The 17684-nt window shown below is 41.3% G+C and overlaps 1 protein-coding gene across 3 annotated transcripts in view; it reads right to left on the reverse strand.

Moving 5' to 3' along the window:
• Positions 1–17684, reverse strand: part of ASCC3 (activating signal cointegrator 1 complex subunit 3) — an 841816-nt gene that overhangs the window by 651035 nt on the left and 173097 nt on the right. For all 3 annotated transcript variants that reach the window (XM_040350155.1, XM_040350157.1, XM_040350156.1), the window contains one exon: positions 17230–17370. In XM_040350155.1, coding sequence (XP_040206089.1) covers positions 17230–17370 — 141 coding nt within the window. The remainder of the gene's footprint in view (positions 1–17229; positions 17371–17684) is intronic.

Genomic DNA, 17684 nt, shown 5'->3' on the forward strand with positions numbered 1-17684 from the left:
GAAACAGTCAAGCTAAGGAGAAAAGAAGAATTTTTAAATTAGTCCCATTGTGTCGCTGTATTGTAACCTTTGTCTTAGAGATTACATAGCGCCCTGAGATTTCTAAAACAACACTACATGAACAAAGACAAGCCAAATCAACTGACAGCCAGAAAAAAACACTCTGAAGACAAGGTTTTAAAAACAATAATTGTATATCATACCTGCATTTTTTATACACATCAGTTTGGCATTCTAATCCATTTTAACAAACAAATAAAGCAGAAATATACCTACATATAATCAAAAGTTTTATTATATTAGAACAGGTAAACTGGAAGGTGCATAGTAAAAGATTAAATGCCCGTGCCCATGTGCGGCAGCAACACATGGTAAAATGCGTTACACTGGTGCAATTCTGAATGGCACCTCAATATACTTTCTCGGGGTCTTAGCATGGCAACGATGCATGCATGATTTTTGGTCCATTATTGCTGCGACGCAGCCTATTGAAATAAATGGAAGGAATGCACATTTACAAACATGTTTAACACAGATATGCGTCCTCAGCTTTCGGGGGTTATACCGGGATGATGCCCGCGGCTGCAGGCATCACCATTGTTTAGAGCAGGCGATCAGCTTTCTGATGATAACAACCGATGCAGCTAAAGGCCGCTCAGTTGTTATCCCGGAGGAGTGGGCAGGGACATCCCCGCCTCCACGGCTCTGACCGGGCCTCCATCCACGATGCGCTTCTTCCGGCGCCCAGCCACAGACTGGAACAAAGCCGCAAATGGCTTTGTTCCAATCTCCTGACTGTAAACACAGAAGCAACATCACAACGTCACTTACGGTTTACTCGGCTGCCAATGGCGCCGGACTTAAAAAAAATACACAGTATTCAGAATCGCCGTTTTCGCCGATCTGAATACTTTGAAGTGCAAAGGAGGGATTGGGGGTCTTTTAGACCCCCGATCTCTCCATAAAGAGCACATGTCACCACCTGTTACTGTCACAAGTCACTAATTTGGTTGATTTCAGCCCATTTCAAATTAATAAGCTGAAATCGCAGCACACAGGACTGCATGTGAATCGCACAAGAAAGCGTGTTCCTGTGAGATTCCCATTGGGAACCAGCCCTTAGATTTGCTATTAATACAGCCTGCCGCTGCTCCTCATATACTGCCCCTCTCTGGAGCCGATTGTGCATGAAATTACAGAGAACTCATGAGGAATTGCAGCCATATATTTTCATCACATATGCAGGCTCTGCTTCCCTATTGTGCTGCTACATAAAGGTTAGGCTTTTCTACTGGTTCTAAAAATGCAAGTAAATAAATCAGCAGACACATTGCAAACAATGTACATGCTATGTGGCTGAATATCATAAAAATAGGACAGAGAGCAGGCAATTACACTAAGAGACAAAACGCTGTCTATAGTGTGACTCTAATATAATTAAGCATGTAAAAATGTAACAGTTTATATGCAGTATAATTTATGTAAGCAAAACAATAAGCTGTCATTGAAAACACACAATATATAATCTTTAGAGAACAACACAATGGGGGTTATTTACGAAAGGAAAATCTACTTTGCACTACAAGTGCAAACTACAAGTGCAAAGTTCACTTTATTTTCCTTGCATGTCCCCCTCAGATCTACAGCGACTGCAATTCCAAGTGCACCTTCAGTGCAATTTCAAGTGCACTTTGCACTTGTAGTTTGCAGTTGTAGTGCAAAGTGGATTTGCCTTTCATAAATAACCCCCTATGTTTTGTTGTGTTTTGTTTTTGGATATAGTTGTAAGAGAATCCAAAGCAGGTTTTTTTTAGCTCATGTAAGGACTGGGCGTGCATTAAAAAAAAAAAAAAGCACAAAAGAAAAACAAAGTTCATATTTCATGTTATTCAGATTCGTGTATCATAAAAATCCAACACAATTCAGGAGTTTAAACAGTCACACTTAATCAGGGCTTTGTACTGTTGAAAGAAGTGTGTATTGGACAGATAAAACTGGATGTATTCTGAGGGGTAATTAATAGGGTCTCTCCAGATCCCTACTATTGAATCAGTCCAGTATACAATTATTTACCAGTACCTGATGAGATACCATTTGAGCCCCTAAAATGCACTTTATTTTTTTTTTATACTAGAGTCTGAATACAATTTCAACTGTCTTGAGATTCTGTTTTTGGCACTTTCCCACTTGCATGCAGAGTCAGCATCTTCTGGGAGAGCTGTCTAAGGATAATCATTTTCTTTACACTGCTTAAGACTTGACAAAATCATTTACAGCTTTACCCACTTGCCTACTGGGCACCTTCTTGCCCAGGCCAATTTTCAGCTTTCAGCGTGGTCACACTTTGAATTACATTTGCGCAGTCATGCTACACTGTATCCTTATGAAATTTTTAGATATTTTCTTTCCACACAAATAGAGCTTTCTTTTCGTGGTATTTAATCACCGCTGGTTTCTTTTTCTTTTTTTATGTTTGGCAAAATAAACGAAAAAAATATGTTTTCATAGTTTGTCATAACATTTTGCAAACAGGTAATTTTTCCCTGCGTGCAGATGAGGCTTGCACTGGTGGGCACTGATGAGGAGGTACCGATTAGCAACACTGGTGGGCAATGATTGGCAACACTGGTGGGACTGCACTGATAATCCGTGCCATGATTATCAGTGTAGATGTCATCCCTTTCTCACTAGACAGTTATCGGGTCTCTTCTCCTCTCACCGTCAGTATGAGAAAAGGAATGACAATAATTGGCTTGTGTTTAAATCGTGATCAGCTGTGATTGTCCTAAGGACACAGCTATCACAGAGTGTGCCGCCCATGCACTACAGGGGGCATGTGTAGCGGGAGGACATAATAGGACGCCCTCCCAGAACTGTCCAGCAATGCTGTGGCCATAATTTAGCTATAGTGCAGTTGGCAAGTGGTTAGGTGGCCTGGGGTATTTCCTCCCAGGTCTGGACCAGGGCATCACTGAGCTCCTGCACACACACACTGAGGTGCAAACTGAGGTGTTCTATTGAATTTAGGTCAGGCGAGTGTGAGGGTCATTCAATGGTATCACTTTATTCATCCTCCAGGAACAGGCTGAATACTCTCGCCACATGAGGCCGGGCATTGTCGTGCACCAGGAGGAAACCAGGACCCACTGCACCAGCGTAGGGTCTGACAATGGGCCCAAGGAATTCATCCTAGGAACTAGGAAAAGCTGTGCTTGGTGGCTAACTGAAGAGACTTTCAGGATTTTCAGAAGCCATTTATGGTGAGAAATATCTTCCAATTCAAGTGAAAAATATACTGTAACAGAGAGGAAGGAGACGTCTATCCTCTTGAGAACACCAAGCATAATTAAGCAGGTGTGAGCCTGGTGACAGTATAACTCTTACTTGTGTATTCGCCATAATGCTGTTCCGCAGAGGAAAAATGTTTTGGATACACTTTGAAGTCTTTTTTAGAAGAAAATATGTTGTGCAAATGTACCAGCATTGGCACAATCATCTGCAGTAATCAATTCAATGTTTGTAATATGTGTGAATTGACATTTTCTATAATCATAAGCACCAGTATTTAAGAAAATACCACTTTATGTAATTAACAGAAACTGGTTCAACGCATATGAAAATGGTGTTCAAACCACACATGTGAGGTATCGCCACATCCTCTGTAACTCAAAACATGTAACCTGTAGAATATTTTAAACATCGCCTATGGAGATTTGTAAGGGTAAAAGTTTGACATATCCTTTGTCATAATTACTATTATCATTGAAAGCAAAAGTAAATCCCAAATTTTGGGTTGTCTCCAGAAAAGTAACAGAGGGGAAATCTTCCAATAGGAACACTATTTCTGGTGACCTGGGGGTTCCCAAGGAATTCCCTTAATTTGCAGGGATTTCCTCTCACTTCCGGTTTGGTTATGGGACAGGAAGTGAAACCTCTGCAATAGGACACAGATGTCAAAAAAAAAAAAAATCTGACAGAGGTTATAACCTTGCCTTGTTCTATGCAAAGTGAAGAAAACAATGTTGTCTATCATTCTACTTTAAAGTAGTACTAACTGCTTAGCAATATTATCTTAATATATTCTAAGCATTAAAGTAAAACATGTCTCATCACTTTTACATGCCCCGGTGCGCCAAACACTAACTTATCCCTGTTCATCACTGCCAACTCCAGGTTCATTCCACCACTTCCCAAAACATCCGGATAAGTGCAGCGCACTCCCCGAGTGCTTCACATGCACACTGAAGTAGAAACAATGCATGCTCCAGCCAATTTTAGTCAGTGACAAGAAGAAGGGTGGAAATGGAGTGGCTTGTTGATGGGGCAATGTTTTCCTGTGACTCGTCCACACTGCCAGCTGAAAACATGCATGCATGGATGGCTTCACAGAAACCTTAGGCCCCGTACACACGGTCGGTTTGGTCCGATGAGAATGAACCGAAGTTCATTTTCATCGGACCAAACTGACCGTGTGTATAGGCTATCGGTCTGTTTTCCTTCAGTCCAAAATTTTAAAACATGCTTCAAAACCGAACCGATGGACCGCTGCCCCATCGAACCAAACTGATGGTTAGTACAGAAAAGCATCGGTTCAAAACCCACGCATGCTCAGAATCAAGTCGACGCATGCTTGGAAGAATTGAACTTTGTTTTATTCAGCACGTCGTGTGTTTTACGTCACCGCGTTCTGACCCGATCGGATTTTGAACTGATGGTCCGTACGGTCACTTCAGAGGTGAACCGGTGAAAACGGTCCGTCGGACCATTCTCATCGGTTTTGTCCGACCATGTGTACGGGGCCTATGTGTTAAAGGAGCCACCCTGAAACCAAAAGCTAGGCTAGGCCCTGAGGAAACCAACCAAGTCATGGCAGGAAAACAAGCTGAAAACCGGAAGAAGCAGCGTACACAGTAAGTCTCTATTTCAGAAGTAGAAACTGCTTAAAAAAGGCTTTAATATCACTAAGTGTGAACTGATTTAATCATTCCTAAATGTATCTGCCTAATATTTGTGCTGTGTTCATGATTTGCTTCATTACACATATTCATTATCATGCTCATAGTTGAACTCCCTGTTACTACTGACAGCTTCACTAGATTATGCTGCTGAAGCCAAGGACTGACTAGGGGAAAATTATTAACATTTTTATATAGGCATTTAGAACATCACATTAAATTCAGAACATGCGTCAATTTTTCTTAATGCAGAGGTGTATTTAGAAAAGTGTAATTTTCTCTCTAAGAAAATTCACTTAAACCTGTTCTTCAGATCTCTTCAAATCTCTGATCAGGAGAGTGTAAAGCATATAATGAAACACAGAGGCCTTAATGTGTTTTTCGCAAGCAATTTGTCGGGGCAATGGCTGGTGTTGGGGTTTCAGTCATCACTGCACAGTTGTTATGGTGTTAGGATGATTGAAGTGCATTTCCTCCCACCAGATGTAGATTGTCACTTGCCACGTTGCCTGCCACCAGATGCAGATTGTCACTTGCCACCAGATGTGGATTGTTACTTGCCACGTCGCCTGCCACCAGATGCGGATTGTCATTTGCCACGTCGCCTGCCACCAGATGTGCAGTGTCACTATCCTGCAACCAGCTGAATCTTCCAACTGTTGTCTGCCATCAAAAAATACCAGATGCAGCTTGTCACTTTTTAAATGTAAAGGCAATTTGGTGGCAGGCAACAGTGACAGCAGAGAAAGAGGCTTCTGGCAGTCCCTCTCCAACGTTACAGCATCCGAGGGTGAACTGGCACATGCATATTGGCTTGGTCCCAGAGTGAAGGCGGGCAGTGAAAGATGATATCATATCTTTGCTCGTGGCTGCATATAACAAAGCAGCCTTTGCAGCTGTGAGGGCACAACTGTGTTGATGCAGGGCGGGTGGTGAGAGATGTCATCTCTCTTGCTCACTTGCCCGCCAGCCGGCCGCACTTGTGACAGGGCAGCCTTCTTGGCTGGTTGGGGACCCCCGCCTTAAAGAACTCTTCAGTTTTGCTTTGATTCCCTTAGGAGTCACAACACTAAGAACACACCATACTGCCTTACCTTCACTGTTGGTTCTGGGTCATCTCCTATAAGGTTTGTTTGGACTGATGTCTAAAGAGCTAAGGCTTCTGCATGAGCGGAGACACCAACTTCATTGGCTGTTACGGTTGTAGTAATTCCACTGCATTGGTGCTCCCGATGGCAGTAAAACAGGAACATCGCTCAGCCTGGGAGCCTGGATGTCAAACCACTTCCTCAAACTGAATCTATCTAAAACTGAGCTTTTAATATTTCCTCCCCCACGTTCCCCTTCCCCTGACTTCTCTATCAAAATCACTGGCACATCTATCAGTCCGTCCCCACATGCCAGGGTGCTAGGGGTAACCTTAGACTCTGAACTGTCCTTTCAGGCCCACATCCAATCCCTGTCAAAATCATGCCTCTTTAGCCTCCACAATATTTTTCTAATTCACTCCCTGTTCATCTCTCGTCTTGACTACTACAATTCCCTCCTCATTGGATTACCTTTACAAAGACTATCCCCCCTTCAGTCCATCATGAATGCAGCTACAAGACTCATCCACCTTACCAACCATTCAGTGTCCTCCACCCCTCTCTGCCAATCCCTCCACTGGCTTCCACTCAACCAACAAATAAAATTCAAAGTACTAACAATAATTTACAAACCCATCCACAATTCTGCCCTCATCTACATCACTAACCTAGTCCCAAAATACCAACCAAGCTGCTCTCTTCGGTCCTCCCATGACCTCCTGCTCTCTAGCTCCCTTGTCACTTCCTCCCATGCTTGCCTCCAGGATTTCTCCAGAGCTTCTCCCATCCTTTGGAACTCCCTACCCCAATCTGTCCGACTGTCCCCTAATCTATTCATATTTAGACGATCCTTGAAAACTCTTCTCTTTAAAGAAGCCTATCCTGCTTCTAACCAACGGTGTTTTACTTCCTCTATCAGCTCATCCCCCACAGCTATTACCTTTTGTATCAATTGACCCTCCCTTATAAGATTGTAAGCTCTAATGAGCAGGGCCCTCTGATTCCTCGTGTACCAAATGGTAATGTAACTGTATTGCCTGCCTTTATTTTGTTAAGTGCTGCGCAAACTGTTGGCGCTATATAAAACCTGTATAATAATAATAATAATAATAATAATAATAATCACTCCCCACAACCTGAACAATAGGACAGGAGAGCAGCGGAGAGGGGAAACTTTAGTCAGAAAATTAGGTCCTGCTAGATAATTTCAAGCTGGCCCCTTTTGCAGGTATAGCTATGTAAAAAACAAAAAATAATTGCCAATACTGTTTAAAGTACTAATACACGTCTCACCCTGCTCTGCACATTCCCAGTTGCTCTCTACTTTTTAGGCACTGCTGAATTTGTAGAGGCGGATCTGCTGACAGCCTTAGGAATCAAAATGAAACCATCCTTTCTTTATATGCAAGCAAGCTGCTTCTGTTTGATTTGCAAGCCATGGTGCTGCACATGTGATCAGTTATGACACCAGTCATTTTGGGACTGATACGTACACACGCTACTCTGCATGTGCAAACGCTATTTGGCCATTTACTAGGGATTTGTTTGGATTTATCTATCCATCTACCTGCATTCTACTAATTTGATGTAAGTGCATTACTTTTTATTAAATTCGAAGCTGATACAATATCACACTATGTGGAGTTTTTTGTTCCATATATACTTCAGTTAGCTGATCTACTGCTGGTTTTTGCCACTGCTACCTGGTCTGTTGAGAGCCTTCTGGTTTACCAATTAAGGACACATATCAAGGATATCAATTAAGGATACCAATTAAGGACACCTGAGAGAGCACCTGGGCTTTTCTTCAGTAGATCAGAGATCCAGTCAAGCACTGTATGACTGACTTCCCTGAGTAAGGGGGGCCCGCAGGCTTTCTGGTTAGCCTCCATTTATTACTTTGGTTATGGGAGTTGCACAGCTGGGTGTTTGCTCATCATTTCAACACATTTTAGCAATGGATTTTACACATGGACTTTAGTCCCATATGATCTTTTGCAGAGACCTGCACCCTTTTTGTATATTGCACTGGTGTTTGTGCTTGAAATTAATCTCTAGCTGGATTTTAGATTTTGCACAATTTTGCACTTTAATTAGTACGTTTTATTTTTGCATATTTCTTTCTATGCAATATTTTGCTGTTGATTTTCTATATTGTTCATACACAATTGATTGTACTAAATGCACTTTAGTAATCTTTGTACCTGTTATATAATGCAAGTATATTTTTAGCACTGCACTTATTATTTACATATTGTTTGTGCCTGGTATCTGGGTAATGGTGCACAGCTGCTGTTTTGTTTTAGTTTCTAAGCGTGAATATCATTTTTACACTTTTTTAGTCATTTGATGGTTTGACAATTTGGTCGAGGTGACAGTTAGCAATCCCAGCATTCCAGGAATGTAACCATTATTTTAAACTGATCGACGGGTTTAGTTTTGCTTTATGATTTACTGCTGTTCAGGGGCTCTGGGACTCAGCAAAATGGCAGCTTGCAGCAAAAAGATATAGAAGCAATGATGGAAGCAATTTACAGCACACACTCATTTTGGTAGCATAATTATTCACGTGGAATGTATGTTCCTTGCTAAAAACAACCTTATTTTTTTATCAAGTTGTTATGGGTAAAGTTCCACTTTAAACTGCACATCCATGTCCTAATAAATTGGCTGGATTACCATTTAGTTTATAAGCTGGAAAAAAAAATTAAACTAGGATTTACTAAAATTACCATCAAAATCAATTGTATGTCATAATTGGCAAACACGAATATCTCATGCAATGTTCCAAGACATGGTTAACTTAAAGACAAAATGCAGCTAAAGGACCTTGCCCCTTTTTGCGATTCGGGACTGCGTCGCTTTAACTGACAATTGCACGGTCGTGCGACGTGGCTCCCTAACAAAATTGGCATCCTTTTTTTCCCACAAATAGAGCTTTCTGTTGGTGGTATTTGATCACCTCTGCGGTTTTTATTTTTTGCGCTATAAACAAAAATAGAGCGACAATTTTTAAAAAAATTCAATATTTTTTACTTTTTTCTATAATAAATATCCCCCGAAAATATATAAAAATATTTTTTTTTCCTCAGTTTAGGCCGATACGTATTCTTCTACATATTTTTGTTAAAAAAAAAATCGCAATAAGCGTTTATCGGTTGGTTTGTGCAAAATTTATAGCGTTTACAAAATAGGGGATAGTTTTATTGCATTTTTATAAATATTTTTTTTTTACTACTAATGGCGGCGATCAGCAAATTTTTTCGTGACTGTGACATTATGGCGGACACTTTGGACAATTTTGACAAATTTTTGGGACCAGCAAAAAATGCATTGTTTACTGTGGAAATGACAGTTGCAGTTTGGGAGTTAACCACAGGGGGCGCTGAAGGAGTTATGTTTCACCTAGTATGTGTTTACAACTGTAGGGGGTGTGGCTCTAGGAGTGATGTCATCAATTGTGTCCCCCTATAAAAAGGGATGACACGATCGATGCAGCGACCACAGTGAAGAACGGGGAAGCCGTGTTTACACGCGGCTCTCCCTGTTCTTCAGCTCCGGGGACCGATCGCGGGACCCCAGCGGCGATCGGGTCCCGCGGTCCCGGAGCTTCAGACCGGGTCGCGGGAGGGCGCCCGCGACCCACGGCTGGGTACATGTACAGGACGTACCTGTACGTACATGTGCCCAGCCGTGCCATTCTGCTGACGTATATGTGCAGGAGGCGGTCCTTAACCACTTGCCGTCGCCGCACCGTCATTATACGTCCACAAGGTGGCTCTCCTAGGCGAGACCACGTAAATGGACGTCCTGCCTTTTAGCCGCCACTAGGGGCGCACGTGCGCGCCCCCAGCTCGCCCCCGACTCCCGTGCGTGTGCCCGGCGGGCGCGATCGCCGCCGGGCACACGCGATCGCTCGGTACAGAGCGGGGAACGGGAGCTGTGTGTGTAAACACACAGCTCTCGTTCCTGTCAGCAGGGGAAATGCTGATTTTCTGTTCATACACTGTATGAACAGAAGATCAGTGTTTCCCCTAGTGAGGCCACCCCCCCCCCCCCACAGTAAGAACACACCCAGGCATACTTAACCCCTTCCCCGCCCCCTAGTGTTAACCCCTTCACTGCCAGTGGCATTTTTATAGTAATCTAATGCATTTTTATAGCACTGATCGCTATAAAAATGCCAATGGTGCCAAAAATGTGTCAAAAATGTCCGAAGTGTCCGCCATAATGTCGCAATACCGAAAAAAATTGCTGATCGCCGCCATTACTAGTAAAAAAAAATATTAATAAAAATGCCATAAAAATACCCCCTATTTTGTAAACGCTATAACTTTTGCGCAAACCAATCAATAAACGCTTATTGCGATTTTTTTACGAAAAATATGTAGAAGAATACGTATCGGCCTAAACTGAGGAAAAAAAATGTTTTTTTATATATTTTTGGGGGATATTTATTACAGCAAAAAGTAAAAAATATTCATTTTTTTCAAAATTGTCGTTCTATTTTTGTTTATAGCGCAAAAAATAAAAAACGCAGAGGTGATCAAATACCACCAAAAGAAAGCTCTATTTGTGGGAAAAAAGGGACGCCAATTTTGTTTGGGAGCCACGTCGCACGACCGCGCAATTGTCTGTTAAAGCGACGCAGTCCCGAATCGCAAAAAGTACTCTGGTCTTTGGGCAGCAATATGGTCCGGGGGGTAAGTGGTTAAGTGGTTAAAGAAAAAAAAAGTATAAGTAGAATATACCACAATTGCCTAGGTTTATTCACTTCCATGTTTTCCCCTTAAGTAGGCTCATGCACAGAATATATAATAAGCAACTTTCCATAAAAAACATTTGCTTGTCATTTTTAAGAGACGAAATGAAGTCAAATCTACAATAACAGTTTAACCAAACAGTCACACCATATTTTGCTCTGTAAGAGACTGACATTTTGTGAGGTGTGCCTATTAGCACTGAGCTAGGGTTAAGGCACAAATATGTTTGTGTGTTTAAAGGTTTTGGCCTTATAAAGCTAACCACGCTTACCCTTCAAACACAACAACAACTAAACAGCATATGGAACTGTTATTTGTTCATTTTATTACAAGTAAAATGTAGTGCATTTGAGTTGAGGTTTGTAAATGGCAGTAATCCAGAAATTGGAGGCATTTCTTCACAGCTTGAAGCAAAAATAAAGATTCATTGAAAGATTCTTGTACATGATGAACGGCTTTACAACATGCACATCTACATGAATTTCCAATGCTTACTTCTCAGTCTGGTCACCTAAGGCATCTATAGTACTGCTGTTTATTAAGATGTTTTATGTATTTGGCTTGTAGAAATTAGATCTGCTGCCAATATAACAGCTCTTTCCAAGATGTGTGTACACATCTCAGTGGGCACAGCAAATACTCTCTGAACTCTCAATCTAGTGGCTGTGTTTTATTGACAGTTTAAATTTTCTTCTGTCAAACAGTGGAAACAAAATATATTTCCCCCAATAACTTTATATAGATCATCACATAGGTCTGTCTATGAAACACAGAATGAAGGGAACTGTTACATCCACGTGTAAAACCCTTTAGCCCATCACCGCATAGGACAGTAAATAATATAATACCTATACCAACAACATAAACAGGAATATAGACGTAGTAAAAAAACTTAAACATCTGGCAGCTGGGTAATGCAGAATGTTTTATTGACTGGCAAGTGCAATTCCCTTGCCAGATTAAAGATATAGGAAATTCTACTACACACAGCACAGAGACTTAAGCTATAATAGATCATGGATGACAATGCTCGACATGGAGAGAACATGGGAAACCAGAAATAATATATGGATTTTCTCTAAGAAGAGGTTTTCATAAAAGGACTGCCTTAACGCAACATCCAGGAGGTTAGGAGTACAACAGCTCTACCATGCTAACATCCACATGAAAAGAATGGGTTACTGTAAGACAAGTATCAAAATTAGGGTAAAATGGTTCAAACCTTATGCAAATTCAAAGGTGGCATCTCATATTACCTCTGGATAGTGGGGGGAGATGTGGCGGGGAACAGTAAAAATGTGTTTATAACATAACAGGGGGACTGCCTCTCAGTTGCTATCTCTTCGTCATCTGTTCAAACACATGCTCCCAAAGACACGTTAATTGTTGCCCGGGTCATGTTGGTGAAGTTTCCTCTCATTCACCTGGTGACAGCTGTCACTTAGACAGCAAGTAAATTTCACTCTTTCCAACAGCGGCACAGGTAGGCTGATTGGCTGAGGTGAAGACTGTGGTGTCATCTGTCCACCTCTTCACCTTGGCCAATCAGGGAACACCTTATATTCAGTGACAAAAATACGAGGATGCTCATGCATGGCTGAGATAAGTTAGGCTCGTTTTTCTTTCTTTCCAGACGCAAAAGAGAACCATATAGACTGGAAGACAGCACAGCCTACTGCATGCAGCACAAGCGACTGTATTGTTTTGCAGACTCCACTGTAGCCAGGCCATTCTGCAATAGTATTCATTTGTACCAATCTCTAAACATAACCAAAAAAAATACACGATTTTGGGGTATATCTGTATGTGTTGCAACAAAATACAATTTAATGACAAGACAAGACAAAACAACAATACACAAAGGTAAGATAAATTAAAGCTAAACTCCAGCATAAGCAAACATTGTCTAACCACAAGAAGCATTTGTATTTGCTCTTGAATCTTGGTGTGCTTTGTGTATTCTTCCAGATCTGTGCTGTAATCCAGTGTGAAACGTTGTCTTTGTGCAGGAGCTTACTGTAATAAAGGGCAGTCCACGCATGCTCTCTTTTTGTGCAGGGTGAACAGCGCCACGTGACATTATCCCACCTGACGACAGGAGGGTGCCGCAACGTCATAACACTGGGGGGGGGGCTGCCCAAACCTGTGCCTGCCCACCACTCTGGTTGGATTGGCTGGACATCCATGCAGGCCAACAGCCACATCAGCGGGAGGTAGGTCCCACATGCACAGGATGTATTTAATTACCCAGGATGTTGTGAGCATATATATACCGATCCCAGTCATACATCTAAGTCCCCTCCATTTGGGACACAGCTGGGAACAGGTCATGATGCACTTACATCTTTTGCAGTGTACAGGTCAGTTCTATTACCCTTCCCAACTGGCTCTTACCTCCTTCACCTGTTTTTCTGTTCCTTACACTGCTTGCCCAATACCTCCCCTTATATTTATATTTGTAATGGTTTACTTTGTCATTTCTAGACCAATCATCCATCCCCTCCTCCTGATCCTTTGGTTCACCCCATTCCATTGGGGCTTCGGCCTGCCTTTCTGGGCCCTTGTGGACATGTAGGGTGACCACACGCTGACACACACCCCCCTTTGTCCAGGAGATGTTCTACCAGAGCCCCATTTGAAGGCAATTTCTTTAGGATTTTTTAACCATATTTCTTTAGGATTTTTTAACCATATACAAGTGTATGTTTATCCGCTTTTGCATCACTAGCATTTTTCCATTTTGGATAGAGCAAGGGAGGGTTATAACCCCTGTCAAATTTTCTTTTGCCCTCTTTGTCCCATTGCAGAGATTTCCCTTTACTTCCTGTTCCTCAGCCAAACAGGAAGTGAGAGGAAATTCCTGCAATTTAAGGCAATTCCTTGGGGACCCCCAGGTCACCAGAAAAAGTGTTCCTATTGGAAGATTTCCCCTCTGTTACTTTTCTGGGGACAACCCACAATTTGGGATTTACTTTTACTTTCAATGACAATAGTAATTATGACAAAGGATATGTCAAACTTTTACCCTTAAAAATCTCCATAGGCGATGTTTAAAATATTCTACAGGTTGCATGTTTTGAGTTATAGAGGATGTCTAGAGCTAGGATTATTGCTCTTGCTCTAACGATCGTGGCGATACCTCACATGTGTGGTTTGAACACCATTTTCATATGCGGGCACTGCTCATGTATGCGTTTGCTTCTGCGCGTGAGCTTGTCGGTACGGTGCGCTTTAAAAAAAAAATGTTCTTATTCATTTTACTTTACGTTATTGATTTTAAAACTAAAAAAAAAAAAAAAAGTCACTTTTATTCCTATTACAAGGAATGTAAACATCCCTTGTAATAGAAAAAAAACATGACAGGTCCTCTTAAATATGAGATCTGGGGTCAAAAAGACCTCGGATCTCATATTTGGGCTTAAATGCAATAAAAATCAAAAATAAATTGTCCCTTTAAGACGTACGGGCGGAAGTGACATTTTGACGTTGCTTCCGCCCTGCTATGGTATGGAGACGGGTGGGGGCCATCTTGCCCTCACTCGTATCCATACCCAACCGGACCCGATCGCCTCCGCCGCTACCAACGGTTCCGGAAAGCGGCGGAGGGCGCAGGCCCCTCTCTTGCCGCCGATAACGGTGATCTTGTGGCGAATCCGCCGCAGAAACCATCATTATCGTAAACAGGTCCGGCCACTGAACAGATGGATATCTCAGTTGTGACAGCAGCTACCGTCGTTACCGAGATATCCATCTTTAAAGTCCCGACGTATATGTACAGGAGCTGGTCCTTAAGTGGTTAATATAGTTAATTGATTTTTTTTCTATGCTAATTTTTACTCCATGTATTGTACATTTATCTGTACCCCTAAATCCCTTGATGGAGGATTTATTCTGTAACATGTTGGGACGCACTATGAGATCCCCCCAGATTGCTTACTAAACACAGGCAGCTACTGTGTGTTGTATATTTAAGTCTAGGGTTATATATATATATATATATATATATATATATATATATATATATATATATATCACACACACACACACGCGCACGTGTTTTGTATCATTAATTGTTACATTGAATTTGTGTACCTGTGTCCTTTTTTCGACTGTACATAAATAAATTGGCATTTGCGTTGAGCTGCTTTAAAATCCCTGAGGGGTGTCCTTTGTACATGTGTATGCATCATTTTGTATCTTCCTTGCGCAGGGTGAATGGTCTTGTATCCACCTCATCCCTTTAGTTTTCTGCAGGCAGCCTGTATTGGGTGGGGCTTGCAGGGTCCCTCCCACAGCGCTACTCTGTGCAAACTATGTACAGCAAAGTGATGATGTCATTGCTATTTTTACCAAGTAATAACAGGGTTTGCAAATGTATTTGATGCACCCAAAGTGGATTTATATCCTTTGTGACTATTGTGGAATATATCCTTTTTTTTTTTTTTTAGCTTCAAGATCCCAAATGTGAAACCAAAATAAAGAGGACATTACATTTATCCTCCATTTTTTTTTTTAAATACTTTTTTTCTTTTCTTTTAAAGCGGGGGTTCACCCTATAAATAAAAAAAAAAAAAATTTTTCTTCTAGCATAAAATTAGGCATAGTAGCGCGAGCTACAGTATGCCTGTCTTAATTTTTGTATCCCCGTACTCACTGTGTAATCGTACATAGAAGATTCCGACTGCCCACGGGGAATGGGCGTTCCAATCCAGACGGAAGGTGATTGACGTTCAGCTCTGGCGCGTCACGCTTCTCCGGAAATAGCCGAAATAGGCTTGGCTCTTCACGGCGCCTGCGCATAGTCTGTGCGCAGGCGCCGTGAAGAGCAGAGACCTACTCCGGCTGTCTTCGGGGAGCGTGACGTGCCAGAGCCGGCCGTCAATCACCCTCCCTCTTGAAAGGAACGCCCATTCCCCACGGGCAGTCGGAATCTTCTATGTACGATTACACAGTGAGTACGGGGATAAAAAAATTAAGACAGGCATACTGTAGCTCGCGCTACTATGCCTAATTTTATGCTAAAAAGTTGTTCTGCAGGGTGAACCACCGCTTTAAGGGAATCAGTTACCACAAAGATACAAACTGGTCACCTCAAACAACTGGCTTGTCTTCTTGTAACAAAAATAAAGATTTATTTTTTTCTAATACAATGTTTAAGGACTCACAGGGTGCACACAGTAGATTTTATTTTTTGTTAGAGTAATTGTAAAGTCTTTTTTTTTATTATTATTATTATTTTTTCTTTTTTTTTATTATTATTATTTATTTTTTTAAATAATAAACATGTTATACTTACCTCCTATGTGCAGTTGGTTTTGCACAGGGCAGCTCAGATCCTCCTCTTCGCCGTTCCCCCTCCCTCCTGGCAAACTCGTTATGGTGGCACCGAGCTGCAGCCCTGAGCCTCTCTCTCCTGATTGGCTAACTGACTTTGATTGACAGCAGTGGGTGCCAATGGTGCCACTGCTATGTCTCAGCCAATAAGGAGGGAGAGTCCCGGACGGCCGAAGTACTCGTGGACATTGCCCGATAGAGATGAACCTCAGGTAAGTATTAGGGCCTGGAGCTGCTGCACACAGAATGCTTTTTATCTTCATGCATAGAATGCATGAAGATGAAAAACCATCTGCCTTTACAACCCTCTTAAGTCACTGATATGTAAAGGGACATTGTGGTAGTACCTTTTTTAAACAACAGATCTACTTTAAAATCACAAAAGACCACACTGTTAAAAACCTAAAACACAATGCATTAATAAAAAGCTTGACAGAATTCTCAAAATGTGTCAAGGTTTGCTTTTGTACTTTGCTTTAACCAAAAGGTTTACTAACAAGCTGCACTTGCCTTTGCAGTCAGTTTTCAAAAAGGAAATAACTAAAGCCAGACAGCTTTTGCTTGGAAATAATTTAGCTTGAACTTGACTCCTTTGACTTTGCTAACCGGTGAACTTGGTTGATCCAGAATTCAATTATTTAAATTCTCAAAGGTAATTTTGTAGAGGTTCATTAATTAATAATAAAACATTAAATTAGGAGATATAAAAACAAAACTGCAGACAAAACAGCAAGCTGCTGTAAACTATGTGAATAAAGACTGCTCTGATATAAGGTCATATAAGCTACATATGTTTTCATGACAGGGGACAATAAGTCTGTGCATATGTTAGGGTATCAAAGGTTCAAAGAAGTTAACAAATCTTAGAGACAATATAATAAAGATCACTTAATTAAGTTAAAGATTGTAAACGTTATCATGACAGAGTAGCTTACCAACTACTTCATCTCAAAAGCTAGGCTGTATTAGCCTGTAACCCATCTTAATCATAAATTGTAATACAAGCTCAATAGACAAGATACACAAAGCCAAGGTGAAAAATTGAAAGCGCAAAGCAAAACTCATACATTTCACCTTAGCTGAACTTACCTGAGTCCGTAAAATTTCACCTTTTGACAACTGCATGTCACCAGTCAGCTCTTTCACTGTGACACCCAATGGCTCTAGACGCTTGCTGAAGTAATTTGTCATCTCGGCTGCCAAGGCCTTCATAGGTGCTACATACACAATCTGTACAAAAAGGAACACCAAGCTGATAAACGAGCAAAAATCACAATGTCATTTGTCCCAAAGCAACCAGTACAAATCTAAATTTATTGTGAAATATGATTCCAAGCACTTACAGTGAAAAATCTTAATAGTGATATATGATAAGTTGTTAGCTTTGCTGGATAAGTGTGCAGCTCTTTAGAGGACAATGGATTTTGTTTATATAGCCTCATCACTTTGAAAATTGGTTCTGCATCAAAGCTAAATGCATTTTCATAGCTTGTTCACATGGGTAATAAGATTTTCAGGACACAAATAAGGATTGCTATTATAGT

This window comes from Rana temporaria, chromosome 4 (genome assembly GCF_905171775.1).
Source record: "Rana temporaria chromosome 4, aRanTem1.1, whole genome shotgun sequence".
Lineage (NCBI taxonomy): Eukaryota > Metazoa > Chordata > Amphibia > Anura > Ranidae > Rana > Rana temporaria.